The sequence below is a fragment of the Eucalyptus grandis genome, chromosome 8, assembly GCF_016545825.1.
Source record: "Eucalyptus grandis isolate ANBG69807.140 chromosome 8, ASM1654582v1, whole genome shotgun sequence".
Taxonomy (NCBI): Eukaryota; Viridiplantae; Streptophyta; class Magnoliopsida; order Myrtales; family Myrtaceae; genus Eucalyptus; species Eucalyptus grandis.
The window spans coordinates 27,543,804-27,558,621 of record NC_052619.1 but is presented as its reverse complement, the minus strand read 5'-3'; the positions used below and the strand labels follow the sequence as shown (position 1 = coordinate 27,558,621).

Sequence of the window (14,818 nt, the reverse complement as noted above, 5' to 3'; positions counted from 1 at the left end):
ATGTGTTAATACTGTAATACGTATTTTATATTACGTATGCATTAGACGACCAACAAGAGTGACAAAAGTTTTTATCTCAACTTTTATGCCGTGTGAGACTTTTGAGGAAAGGAGTTTCTCAATTAAATGCCCTTATGACTCTTACTTATTCTCAAAATTTCTATTCAGTATTTGCTATATTAGAATATTATCAATGATTATGAATTGATTCGATCTAATGTGACATTTCTGGAAAAGCAAGTTGAATTGAAATTAAGAGTTTCAAGAAAAGAGGAAAATCGAATTTGGAGAACCACATTCTAGTTTTGTATTCATTGGTCGACCAATTATGATTGTTTTTGGGATAATCATAATTGTGAATATAATATATCATTGTTTAAAAAAAGATCAAGAGAGATATAAATGTGATCAATCGATCTAGAGTACTTTGCATACTAAATGTACTCAAAATTGTGATGCCTATTATGAGCTACTATATATTCCTAATAAATGTATGGCAACGAGCTCTTAAAGTATGCTGGTCGCATGGATTATTCACCAGTATGAATGTTGTAGAGAGGTAAAGAGAGATCTGTTCGGCCCACCATGTGCAAGTGGGAGATGATGGATTTTTATATTTGATGGGCTTATTTAAGCTTGTCCGCCAATGTTGGGCCAAAACTCGGCCTGCAAGTGAATGGCCCATAGAAGAGTGCAGTTACTAAAAAAAATTTTTAAAAAAAATGAAAAATCTAGGCAGGCAAGATATTTGATAAATTGGTTATTGGAGAAGTTATGTAATCTGAGAAAAGAGAGAATACATTTTCTTTGCTTTACGCTCTCTCAGTTTTTCCCAAAAAAAGAGACGCTCCTTTTCAAGAACAATATTAGAATTAGGGGTGAGCACGGTTCCCGAGTAGAACCGGGACGAAGAACCGAATCGAGGGTCCGTTCGGTTCCCGGTTCTAAAGAGATCGGTTACTTCCCCGTTCCCTTTTTCTGGGAACCAGCGTTCCTGGTTTCGGTTCTAGTTCAGGAACCGGCGGAACCGGTGAAACCGGAACCGGTTAAATATTTTTCTAAAAAAAAAAAAAACCACATTGATTTCCCTCCCTTCCCTTTTCTTTTTCCTCTCTCTCTCTTCCTCTTCTTCCCTTTTTCCTCTCACGTCACTTCCTGTCCCCCAACTCTTTTCTTTCCCCCTCTCTCGTCGAAACCCCACCCCTCCTCTTCTTCTTCTTCTTCTTCCTCTTCCTTCGTCTTGCTGGTTGTTGCTTCACCCACCACCACACCGCCATCGCACGCGCTACTCACCACCACCTCTTGGCCATCGAACCACCACCACCCACCACTCGTTTGACGAGCCTTCTCGCCATTGAGCTCGTCGAGCTGTCGCGCCATCTGCGCTACCCCTCGCCGTCGTGAGCCACGGCCGCCGTCCCCAAGCCACCGTCACCACCTCTTACCGCCGCCGCCTGAGATTAGCTTCCGGTTCGTACGGAAATGTCGCTCTTCGCGGCGTTCAGTGAGTGGCTGGAACAGCTGGACCGGACCAGGAACCAACGCCTCTCTATCCTCCAGGTCTACTCCACCACGATGCGATCGGTTTGGATCGGTAGTGGATGAGAGGTGCTGGAAATTTTTGCAGGTGGAGAGAGAGCTACAAGCCGCCAAATTGCTAGTCCTAGAGTCGAAGCATGCGGCCATCAGGTCGATGGAAGAGAGGTGCTTGAGGCTCGAGCGGAGCCTGGCTTCGCAGAGCTTGAAGATCTCGACTCTCGAATCTAAGATTGCCGCTCTCGATGCCGAGTACGACAACAATGTGCAGCGACTGAGGTGAAGCATAGACTTGTCATCATAAGATTTTGGTCGCATGTTATGGTTTATTTATGCTTGATTTTAAGGAGTTGAAGTGCGAGATGGAGGAGCTTGAGGAGGCGGAGAAGGAGAATGACGGATTCTACCGAGCGTAGACTGGCGAAATGAAGGATTTTAAGGAAGCTACTAACGGATTCGTTGTGGATTGCCAGATTCGCATAGAGGAATTAAGAGATGAGCTAAATGAGGTAAAAGAGAAGCTCTCTATTTTCGGATCTGTGAGCTGCATGATACTGTGCTGGATCATTCTATTAGCTGGATCAAAGGCTGCAAGGTGATAGCGATAACGATGAACTTTTATCGCTTGTTTGGCTACTATACTAGAGAATGAAGAAAGATTATTTTCCCCTATTATCTTCGCTCATGTTCAATTTTGATTTGATGAAATAGAGCAATGGTTCATCTTGAGTAGCATACGAGATAACTTGAAGATATAAAGTATCATGTTTTGATATTCTGTGACTGCAATTATTTGTGATGTGCTAACTGCAAAATGAAGTGTATTTACAAGAGTCCATGCAATTGCTTCTCCCACAATATGAATTATTTCGGCTTCTGGATATTCGCGCCCACTACGAAAATGAAAAAAAGAAGAAGAAAAAGAACCTGTTGGAACTGGAACCGACCCGGAACCCGTGATAGGGTAGGTTCCAGTTCTCGCTTCTAACGGTAGGTTCGGGTTCCAAAATTGAGGAACCTTACCCGAGAGTAGGTTCCAAGTTCAGATGAAATCGAACCGGAACCGGGAACCGCTCACCCCTAATTAGAATTTCTCATCAAACTGCGACAATGGTGTTTAATCGTTGAAAGACAAGGTATGTTCAACTTCATAATGTACCTTATGATTGATGTAATATGTTTTCTGGGCATGTTTTCCGCATTTGTTTTTCGATGAGTATCGAATCGATTTTGGGAATCTGTTTCCCAGCAGAATATAAAGAGTTAGGCATCAAGTGGTGTTTCCAAAAATCAAGATTTCAATTTTAGAATTTCATCCCAAGCTAAAAGAAGGAAGGAAAAAAAAAGCACACAAATATTATCTTTCGTTTTTTTTTTTTGGGTCATAAAATATTATCTTTCGTTTAGCACGTTTTTTATGCACTTTTGCTTTAGACAATCATGCGCACTTAGTTAAAGGGTGAAGATGATGAATCCTATTTCTAACATGATTCTCATTTAAATTTAGTGGCTGTGGAATCCATGAAACCAATTTAGAATAATAATACAGAAAATAGGAATGTGAAATTTGTTTATATTTCATATATCATAATCTACTTCACAAGACGACTATCTAAAGTAACATACATCAATCAACATATGCATAATCAAGAGAGATATATGTATAATCAAAAAAGATATAATGAAGAGTTATATTATAATTGTCTCCACCATAAAAAAAGATATCCTATAAAAATCTTAAAAATCTTTAATATAATATAACTAATATCCACTCAAACTCAAGGTCAACTAGAGTTTGAATCAATATCAATTCCTATCACGAAAACTTGTTCTTCTAATGAAATCGTGTGGTGTTGGGCTTGGTGATCTGCAACAAGGCGATGTGTGAGGCGAGTCTACCAAATCTAGCTTAAGGGCAGCAAGTCTAGTTGTGGTGTCAATTTTTGAAATGATAAGTGAAAAGTTAATTGAAGGCATTGGACCATAACAACATGTGTTCTTTGCGACCGGTCAACTTTGTTGTCGGGATAATAACTTAACAAATGCAGTTGATACGGCTAGCATGGCTATAGCAAGTAGAACAAACCAAGCTTTGTTGAGCAAAAGTTATTGCACAAAGACATGTCTTCACAATGTTGAAAGATACTATGTTAAGGACAATAATCCAAAAGACAAAAATATAGAATTTGTCTATATTTTGATGTATAATGATGAATATTAAATTAGCTTATTTATAGGTTTTATGAGATGACTATCTATAGTAATATATATATATATATATATATATATATATATATATATATAATAAGATATGCACAATTAAGAGACGACGTAAAATTTTAAGAGATTTAGATAATTAAAAATAATATCATAATTGTTTCTAACAAAAAAATCTTAGAAATTTTTTTAAGAATCTCTAATATAATATCGCCAGTATTATTAATAAAAAAAAAGTCATAAACTTATTATAATTGTACTAATTCAATCATAAACTTATTTTTTGTCAATTTATTTATAAACCTTTTGTAATTATGTCAATTCAGTCTATTAGGCTAAATTTGATCGGCCAATACCGACATGGATGTTGCTTGTCTGACGACGTTGATGTGATAATTTTTTAATTATATTATATATATTTTTTCGAGCTTTATTATTTATTTGCTCTTCTTCCTCTTTGGCTTGGGCTCACCGGCCATTGTGGGGGAGAAGAAGCCAAAGAAGAAGGGAACAAAGAAAAGATAAAAATAAAAATAGAAAACTAATAAAAAATTCGAAAAGATATAAAATATTAATAAAAAATTATCATGTTAGGATTCGGTGTCCACATCAGCGTTGATTGGCCAAATTTAGACGGACTGAATTGTAAAATATTTATAACTGAACTAGCCAAAAAAAGCAAAAAAAAATTGAGGATTTTTTTGGCTCCTTTGGATTTGATTAGTAGATTTGTTTAATATATGACCAAATCTGATTGGTGAAAGATTTGGGAGATAAGGTCTTGAAATTAGAGCTTGAACTGGACCTAAAGCATGGCAGAATTAAAATCCATGAGATCTTCTTTACACTTTGAATCTTCTCAACTTTATTAAAGTGGCGAAGGAAAAAAACCATGGGGAGCGAAAATTTCTGTTCTTTTTTTTTTCTCTCCTTCTTGTAGCAACCCTGACTCTTACGTCATTAGCGACGTCTCCGTGTTGCGTTGTCACTGTCACTCCGGCTCCCCGACTAGCTGGTTTGACTATCGTTGCTCCCTTTTTTGTATTGAATTGTTGCTCCCTTTGCCTTGTTCCCTCTGGTAAAGAGGGTGATGGGTTGATAATTTAGCCTTTTTCAATTTGATTCGGGCTGTTCATCACGCAGGATATGCTACAAATCCATCATATGCCCAATTACACTTCAGCTTGACTGTGACCCCCGGATCTCACATGATTTCACATGATTTGCTTTAATTTTAGGAATTATAAAATAAATTTCAGTCAAGCTGAATCATAAGAAACTAGACTGCACTCGGCTCCATTTATCACAAAACTTTGTTTCTTTACACGTAGGGAGATGAGATTACGATGTGGATTTCTACAAAAAAACACTAGTAGCCACAAACACTAAACATCCCGCCTCCCGTCGAGTATGTACTACCTCCTACACCACGGGACTGCCACCATGGCTCGGTCCGTCGTACAGCACCAAGGGCCCCACCAACCGACCATCCACATGTGTGTAGAGGGCTATGAAGGCCATGTATGTTGGCCCTGCAGGTGCCTCCGTGTCTACCGTCAAATATGATGTGCATTTGACGAAGACTACGCCCGGGAAGTGTCGATCATAGATTTCCTCTTGCCGCCATATAAAATTAGCGGGGGCGCCGTATAGGATGGTCGTCGTGGCAGCAGGGGGTGCAGAAGACATCTTATAATCTGAAGAAAAGACATAATAAACAAGTGTGAGTTTTTAAAATAAAAACTCAGCAAGTGGGTGGTTAGTCCTAACTTGGATTTGGCCAATAGCACAACAAATAGGTAAACAAACTGTCAAATTGCTGAATCCACAGAAGTCTAGCTGCAACAAATCACCTAGGGGAAGACGACACTCCGCCCTGAACCCCTTGCACCCAACCTAGCATCACGAGGTCCCCTGAGAAGCTGTTCAACCCTTCTCATTCCTCAATGAGAATATCACTATTCCTCGTCACCCCTCTCCAGGCATCCCGATACCTAGGGTTTCTCATTGGCTCCTTAGCCAACAATACACATTCATAATTTTGCCTTGTTGCAGCACCAACGACTCCAGTATGTTAACAATCATGTCGAGGTCTAAACATACATTGTTCAATACTACAAGGTATATAAGAACCCTCATTAGAGGTGACAAAGTAAGAGTCCAACCTTTTCTTACAGAAAACTCAAAATCTACAAACCTGGACAAAACTAGGCGAAAGCGACTAGTTTCAGTATTTAGAACCAAAACCAAAGTAAACCATTATAGAAAACTCTCAAATTTTAATATGTGATAGTAAGGCCCTAAATGGACACTTTTCAAGAATGAAACCAAGTCCAGTTCCTCCTGTAAAGAGAGCAGTAATGTGGTCTATGCAGCTCAAAATTCCATCCACCAAACAGAATTAACAACCGGGAGGTTTAGTTCATTTTGAAGTTCAAAACTTAGTAAAATGCATTGAAATTTTGATATGTTCTACACCTAGATGTCTCCAACTATTTTCATAAAGGAAGTAAGTCCATATTCTAACTCAAGAACTTTACAAAAACTTGAAAGCACACTGAGGTCGGGATTCTATAATTCTGGACAGCTCACAAACGATATAAAATCAAGTCCTTGGGTGGATCAATTTAACCTCAAAAAAATCTCAATTAAATATACGTCGTAGGTCAAGATGTAATGCACGACTCTCCATAAGGTAAGTCCATCCAATTCTCAAAGCATTTGATGATGGAAAATCGACAAATCAGCATCCTCAACTGGCTTTTCTTCTTGGACAGATCATCTATGGACTTTAACATCTGCACTCAGCTATTCCTAGCTATTTAGCCCTCTCATGAACCCACGGCTTTCACTACGTCAATGACCCATCCATGGAACCCAAAACCAAACTCACGTCTTTCTAAATCGTGGCCTTCATATGAATCACCTAAGTTCACAGCTCACCACTTGTAGAGCTCACGGTTTTGGTCGCACTGCACGGCCTATTCCTTTTCGTTCTTGTTCACGCTCTCTGTCTCACCTATACCCAACCACACCTACTCATCCGAACTCAAATCTGTTCGAAAACTATGCTAAAACCGACTTTAGTGACCTCATTGACTCACCTCAGAACGTAGTAGATCAAACCGGACCTGCAACTCTTTCTTGTTATCCTCCTAACTCGCGGCTCACACTCTTCTGCCTTGCGCGAGCTGAGCTCGCACCCCCCAGCACCCCCCTCTCAATGCCGCTTTCTCGTTGAGCCGCACAACGAAACGACCCAAAATAGGTTGCGACTCCCTTCCACCAATCAACTGGATGGCCCACACAGCAAACCCATGGCCTCTTGTCACCGTGGCTTCATCAACAAAGCAACCGCATTCTAGCTCCAAACAAAGCTTTAGTTCCCAAATTTTCTTGCACCCAACCTCGGAACCTACCCCGATTTTCACATGCACAACTAGGCACAACCATTACATGAATCCAGGACACTAATCACAGCCGCACTTGCCTGGATCTTTCACCGGCAGAAGAGGGAGGAGGCGTCGGGCGAGCTAGGGTTTCATGGCCGGTGGCGGGGCTCCAAACGGAACAGGGCAGTGATGATTTCGCTATTGGACGAAGGCACGAGACTAAAAAGGGCAGAGATTGGGTCGGACTTTTGGCGGGACGAAGCAAGAACAAAGGAGAGAAGAAGCAGGCGTCTCAACTCAAAGAGGAGGTGAGGACACCTGGAGTGCCATAACTTGGCACGCCGGGACACTTAAGTGCCATAACTTTAAAATGGTACACTTAAGTGCCATCATCGGAGTAAAATGAGACACTTAAGTGCCACTCCGGCGAAAATCCGCCAAATGGCTGACGTGGCAATTTTCCGGCGAGTTTAGTCCAAAACGGCGTCGTTTTGCACGCCGACGTGGCGAAAAACGCAAAACGACGCCGTTTCGTGCCTACGTGTAAATAATAATATAAAAATTAATTAAATTATAAAGTATTCAAAAAATTTAAAAAAATTTAAAAAATTAAGAAAAATTTAAAATTTTTTAAAAATTAAGAAAATTAAAAATTAAAAAAAAAAGGGTGGGGGAGGTCGAACGGGCGGGCGAGGGTGAGCCCTCGCCGCCGCCGCCTCCCCGCAGCCGCCGCCTCCCGCCGTCGCCGGAAGGGCTGGCGACGGAGGGGGAGGGTCGGCCGGTCGCCGCCCCGGCCGACCGACGGCGAGGGCTGCGAGCCCTCGCCGAATCGTGGCGAGGCCGTGACCCTCGCCCTAGATCTGGGCGAGGGCTCGCGGGCCCTCGCCGACCCTCCCCACTCCATCGCCGGCCCTTCCGGCGGCGGCGGGAGGTGGTGAGGGCTCGCGAGCCCTCGCCGGATCTAGGCGAGGCCGCGACCCGCCCTAGATCCGGGCGAGGGCTCGCGGGCCCTCGCCGACCCTCCCACTCCATCGCCGGCCCTTCCCGGCGGCGGCGGGAGGTGGTGAGGGCTCGCGAGCCCTCGCCCTAGATCTGGCGCGGGCCGCGACCCTTGCCCGGATCCGGCGAGGGTCGCGGGCCCTCGCCGCCTCCCGCCGCCGGAAGGGCCGGCGACGGAGGGAGGGTCGGCCGGGATCGCCGGGCCACGGCCGGCCGGCCGGCGGGCGGCGAGGGCCCGCGAGCCCTCGCCCGGATCTGGGCGAGGGTCGCGGCCCTCGCCGCGATGGCGAGGGCTCGCAGCCCTTGCCGTTGGTCGGCCGGGGCCGGCAACCCCGACCGACCCTCCCCCTCCGTCGCCGGCCCTTCCGGCGACGGCGGGAGGCGGCGCGGCGAGGCTCAGCCCTCGGCCGCCCGTTCGACCTCCCCACTTTTTTTTTTTTTTTTTTTTTAAATTCTTAAATTTTAAATTTTTTAAATTTTTTTATTTTTTTAAATTTTTAAAATTTTTAAAATTAAAATTTTTAAAATTTTCTTTTTTAAAAATTTGTTTGTTAATTTTTATGCTGATTTGGAGCTCCGGCGAGCCACGTAGGCAAAAAATAATAATAAAATATTGCCACGTAGGATTTCCGGCAAGGGTCGCCGGAGGTGGCACTTAAGTGTCCCACTCGAAAAAAAAAAAAAAGTGGTACTTAAGTGTACCGTTTGGAAGTTATGGCACTTAAGTGTCCCGGCGTGCCAGTTATGGCACTTGTGCTGTTCTTCTGCCAGAGAAAAAGAACGCAGCAACCGTTTTAGAGATAACAAAAGAGGAAAAGATAAAGAAAGAAAATAAAATAAAAAAAATACAAGTGTAGCCTTCCCCTCCCTTTTTCAGCTACACCTGGATGCTATGTGGGGAAAGAAAGGAAAAAAAAATTTCTCTCACTATAATTCCCTTTCCCCCACGTACGAAGTGGGTCATCGCTGGAAATTTAATTTAATTTAATTATTTATATTTATTTATTATTTTTTTTTGAAATAGTCTTAAATATGCTCAATCTAACTAACGAGGAACGAAACTAGAATTTGGGCATCACATTGACAACTAGATTACGAATTGTGGATGCTAAATATATTAGCATCCATAATACCACATAAGACAATTGATATCCATGTTAGCAATTTCCTATTAAAATTAGTCAGAATTATTATATCAGTAAATTGTCAAATGATTAAAGACTAAATTAATCAAATTTAAAAGTTGGAGACTAAATTAACCGCCGTACATTAGATCAAGACTTTTTGAAAAATTATCCGCAACTACAAATTTATCCCAAAAATTTAACTTGCTCCATATTCTGCTCAAGTTTCACTTTTACAACCAGTGGACCCTCCATATGATTTTTTCCCCATTGACATGTGTGATGTATGTGATTTTAAGGTTGAAAAAGTAACTTTCTTTAATTTCTGTTTTAAAAAATTAAAAGGTTATTGCTTTGACAACGAATTAACCTTGAATGGAAAATATTCCATAATTATAATCAAATATTCTATGATAAATTATCTTTGGATCTTTCTTATAAATAGTGAATAGGTCTATGTATACCGTATTTATGTTTTGTATACATGAAAAGTTCGAAATTTTTTCGCCATTTATTTTTGTAAGGGTGACATGATAGAAGAGCATTTGGATCCTTGCCCATTGATCCTCCATGGAGAGGTCAACCACCCCCATTGCAGATTTCCTAATCCAGACAGTAGACACAATGAATCCAACAGACACGATGCTCTTAAGTCTCATCTAAAATGGCTCGGACAGAGAACAAGCTTTCCGTAGCAACAGTGGAGCATAGCGCTTCTATTTCTCCGCATAGCTTTCCCTTCACTCACGAGCAATTGCAACATCTCTTAGCTCTAGTCGCACCGAGTAATGATATTACCCAAAGTTATTTTATCTAATGTGGCAAAACTTTCTTGCGCTTTTTTTTTTTTTTAAGTCGCAATCTTTTGGAAGCAAGCTGATCAGATTTTGAGGTAATGTCAAAGAAGAGCAAAGATCCTTAATTGGTTTGGGTTCTTCTAAGCTCTTACCTTGCACAACGTTAATTTTTTTTTTCCTTTTTAGTTTGATTTAAGCCTATAGAAATCCTAAGTAAAGGAGTCACCACTTGTTTTTTAGGCTTGACTAAGAGTCAAGTGAGATGATGTTACCAATAGAAATTTAGGGTCGGGGACTCAATTATACTAATTTGTCTAACTAATACCCTTTCGGTATCCTAACTTGATTGATTTGTTGCCTAATTGATTCACGTGATTTTTGACCATTTTGTTACTCTATACCACTAAACAATGTTCAATGCATGGGTGCACAATTAAGGAAAAGTAAACAATTTTAATAAATGCAGTAAAAGCAGTGAGCCATATAAGGTATCATGCATAAAATATACATGGTCACGTTATCAAGTTCCAGGATAGCAACCTTCATGAGCTAAGTTCAAATTAAATCAAATCCCTTTCTTAAAAAATCAATTTATCTAAACCTAAACTAAATCAGAGTATTTACTAAAATCCCTAAACTATGTATTTTCTTTCTAAATGAGACCAAGCTAAATCTAGTGCTAAAACCTAACAATCTAATCAAATTCTCTGTTTCTAGCCATTTTTCAAATTTTCGTTATTCGATTTTTTTATATATTATTATTTTTATTGTATCTTCTATTTATATATGTTTTATCATTTCCTTCTTGCACCGGGAGGTAGTCTGCACAATCGATTGATTTTTTTATTTTATAATTTTTAATCTTATTTAATCATTTTTAATTTCTGACGGAGGATGACACGGGCCGGGCCCTTGGGCCCGGTTCACATATGAGGATTGGATCTAAGTCAAGTAGGTCTCTGTGCCTAAAAGTAGAAGATCTTATAAGCTAAGTGGCCACATTCATTCAAACCCGGTCCGATCTTAACCAGAAATTACGACTGGACTCAACAATCCAATTTAAGCCCAAATCCACCAATACTTGATGAGGCCCAAATTTTCCTAACACTTAATCAAGCCCAAGCTTATTAATCCCACTTAAGCCCATTTTCTATTGTCAATTCTTTATTATTTTCCTTTATATATATTTTTGTTTATTTTTATCCCTACTTCTCTTACGTCTACAGATCATCTTCATCCCTACCTTATATCATCATATTAAAATCGGAAAAATTGTATACAAGATTGTAAACTTACTATACGACAACTAATTCAGTTTTAAATCTTTTAATTTTGTTAATTCAATCCTAATTCTTTTGATAAGTTGCCAAATAGTTTTAAACCTTTCGATTATGCCAATTTAGTCCTAAATCTCTAAACTATTTGCCAAACTAATAATATACTTTTTAACGAATAACAATGTAGTCTTTTCGGCTAATTTTGGCCGGAGATTGGCCGACGTGGCATCCCAATCGTGTTGGCCATCCAACGTGGCATGATTCACATTGATGTGGACAATTTTTTTAATCTTTTAAAAAACTTCCAAATTTTTTATTGATTTTTTGTTCTTTCTTTCATTTTTCGTTTTACAAAGGGCCGACGAGGCTGCTAGCTATCGGCTGAAGGGTTAGGGTTCGCATGATAAAATTTCGTTTCTCGATTTCTCTCGTTTCTCTATTTTCTGGAATAGGTTTGGAACAGAAATCTGTTTGGTAACGCAATTTGATTTCTCTATTTCTGAAACAGATTTCTATTCTAAAAATAGAGAAATCGAAGAAATCAGAAACTGAAATTTTTAGCTTCTCAATTTCTGAAATAGAAATAAATTTTTTTTTCTCAACTTTTCAATTTAGTTAATTTAGTCAAAAATATTTTAATAATTTTTAAATATAATCATTTCAATCAATATTGATTGAAAATCTTAACCATTGGGCCAGATGGTGGGAATTGAATGAACAAGACTTCATTTGTTGCACGCAAAAGATTTCACGCATGGTAATAGTCAACTTGCCATATTCATATCTAACAAGTCTTTCTTCGCCTACTATTCTGTAGTACGTCAGACAACGGCTCTATCTGGCTAGCTATTTTTTTAATCATAAACTTCATATTGAGGCTGTAAAAATGTATCAAATCATTAGGGTTTCATCTGATTTTTCTTTTATATAGTGTCCTCACTTATCAAGATGCGGGTAAAAAGACATCTTATAAGGAATATGTTGTTCTTGTAAGAGTGTTAATGAAAATACAGATTTTGATAATAATTTTTTAAATAATCGTAGTGTTGATAATTTTGAAAAAAACTGGTGACGATTTTTGAACATGGTGAGGATTTTTTTAACAAAATTTGGAAAGAAATTGGAATTAGACTTGAAGTTAGGATTTTTTTTTTACAAGATTAGACTATTATAATAATGGCTATCATTAGACTTATTTGATTAATGTGAAATCAATTTCGGCAAAAACATAACGACATATTCACTACAATTGAATTTCAATTGATTTTTTTTCCACGTTGTTTATTTTTCGAAAGAAAATATTACGTAATAGGAAACGTAAGCACATGTAATAGGAAATTCCATGAAATTGTATTTTCAACTTTTGTAACATATTAGTATTATTTTGACTATTATTTTGTATTTGAGGATTTCCTATGTTGTTTTAGTATTATTTCGACTATTATTTTGTATTTGAAGATTTCTTATGTTGTTATCTAATCAATTTCTATTCCTACAAATAGAAATTTTATTCTGTTATCAAACGGATTTTTGTTTTAGAAATAGAAATTTTGAATCGTTATTAAACGGGTTTCTTTGCTCGAAACTTGTTCGGAAATTAGAAATTGAAAAATTAATTTCTGGCCATAAATCAACTTCGAAACCGAAATTTTGTCATGTACATCCTTAGTGACCTTCGTTAGCCCTTGGGTGAGGGCTAGCGACCCCCATAGAGCCCTCGCCCAATTTAGGGAGGGGAGGGCATTGCGGCCCTCACTAGTTAAAGTGAGGGTGGATGACTGTTGTTATGCCTTTGCTGGGGCTTGTAATAGCCTGGATGAGGGCTCACAAGCCCTCACCAAACCAAGTGAGGGCCACAACCCTCGACTGCGCCGGTGAGGACTTTGTGGCCCTTGTTGGCCAACCGCCATGTAAAATATGAAAAATAAAGAAAGAAAAGAAAAGAATAAAAAAATCTATAAAAACTTAATAAAATTAGATTTTTCAAATTAAAAAATTGCATACGTTAGTATTGACCATAGCATGTAGGATGGTCGATGTTGATTGGATTATCATGCCAGTAATATTCAGTCAAAATTAGTTGAAATGACGTAATTAGCAATTTGTTAGATGGTTTATGACTAGTTTGGCAAATAGTTTAAAGATTTATGACTAAATTAACATAATCGAGAGGTTTGTGATTGAATTGATAATTTGTTAAAAGGTTTAGGACTTAATGACAAAATTGAAAAATTTATGATTAAATTGGCTGTTATATAATATGTTTATGACTTTTTGGATAATTTTCTCAATGAAAACCTGGCCATCATTTGCCTTCGGATAGTAAAGCGCCATCCATACTTACTCATCCATGACATCAGCCTTTGCACTCGGGTGATGATTTCCGATCGCCATTAACACCATCGATCAATAACAAGGACATATACAAAGAAGGAGCAGGAATACGTAGAGCCAATACAACAAACAGAGCAGCATCGAAATAACAAACGAAGAAGGATCAGATTTCAATTTCAGTAACAATGACTCTAAATCAAAATCTTAACTATAGGCTTATTGACACAATCCCGATCACCTTAATTCAATCAGCACATGCTTCTATCGGATAACGACAGAGGTTATTTTATCCCAACAATTCAGAGATTTTGGTCAAACAGGTTATGGGCGCCACGGATTCAGAACATAGACATGAAATCAATGAAGTTTTCTTACCCAAAATTGATACATCAACAACAACATAACCTACCCATTTGTGGACAGCGCAGTTGATTGAGGTGTCTCTTCCAACAAAGGAGGTCAAGGGTTCGAAACTCTGTGTTATTAGCGATTAAAGCAGGGGGGCTCCGATGGTGAGTTGCTGGGTTAGTTTCCTCCGAGGTATAGTCGTTATTGGGCCTCCACTGTGGAGGCCCGTGAGAACTCAAATCAGCGTAAGTCGACAAGGGTAGGCTTCAGTGGATCCTCGATTACCAAAAAAAAAAAAAAACAACAACACAACCTAAATCATAAAGAGTTAGCTCAGATTCTGAGTGATTTTATCATGAGCCTATTCACGGATCTTGGACTCTGAGGAAGGAGAAACATGTGTCACCATTTTCTTAAAAGAAAAACTTTCAAGTGATATATTTTGATCGTAGTGATCATATGACCCGTATGGTCCAACCTAAGGACCTTAAACAAAGGCCCCAATTATTGGAACCCCGTTCTGTGTTACAAAAACAAAAGGGTTAAGCCGCCAGGAGATTGGAAACCAATTGGATATCCCCCCGGGCTCGGATCCCTGCGACGCCTTCCCCAGGTAACCAATCCTAGGTATGGTACAAGGAAATGAAGAACAGCTGGTTTCCAATCGGTTGTAGTGATCATATGACCCGTGATTTGAATTTCTTATAATAACTGTCATTGCAATAATGGTCCAGAAATCACCTTGTCAAATTATTATACCGTTTGCTCCCAAAAAAAAAAAAAAAATATGGTGA

The 14,818-nt window shown here is 39.2% G+C and overlaps 1 protein-coding gene across 1 annotated transcript; it reads left to right on the top strand.

Moving 5' to 3' along the window:
* Positions 1 to 1,482: 1,482 nt before the first annotated feature.
* On the top strand, positions 1,483 to 1,952 carry LOC104416867. The gene is made up of 3 exons (XM_010028207.2): positions 1,483 to 1,584; positions 1,628 to 1,801; positions 1,884 to 1,952. The coding sequence occupies exons 1-3, from the start codon at positions 1,483 to 1,485 to the stop codon at positions 1,950 to 1,952; spliced, it is 345 nt and encodes a 114-aa protein (XP_010026509.1).
* The last annotated feature ends 12,866 nt before the right edge of the window (positions 1,953 to 14,818 follow it).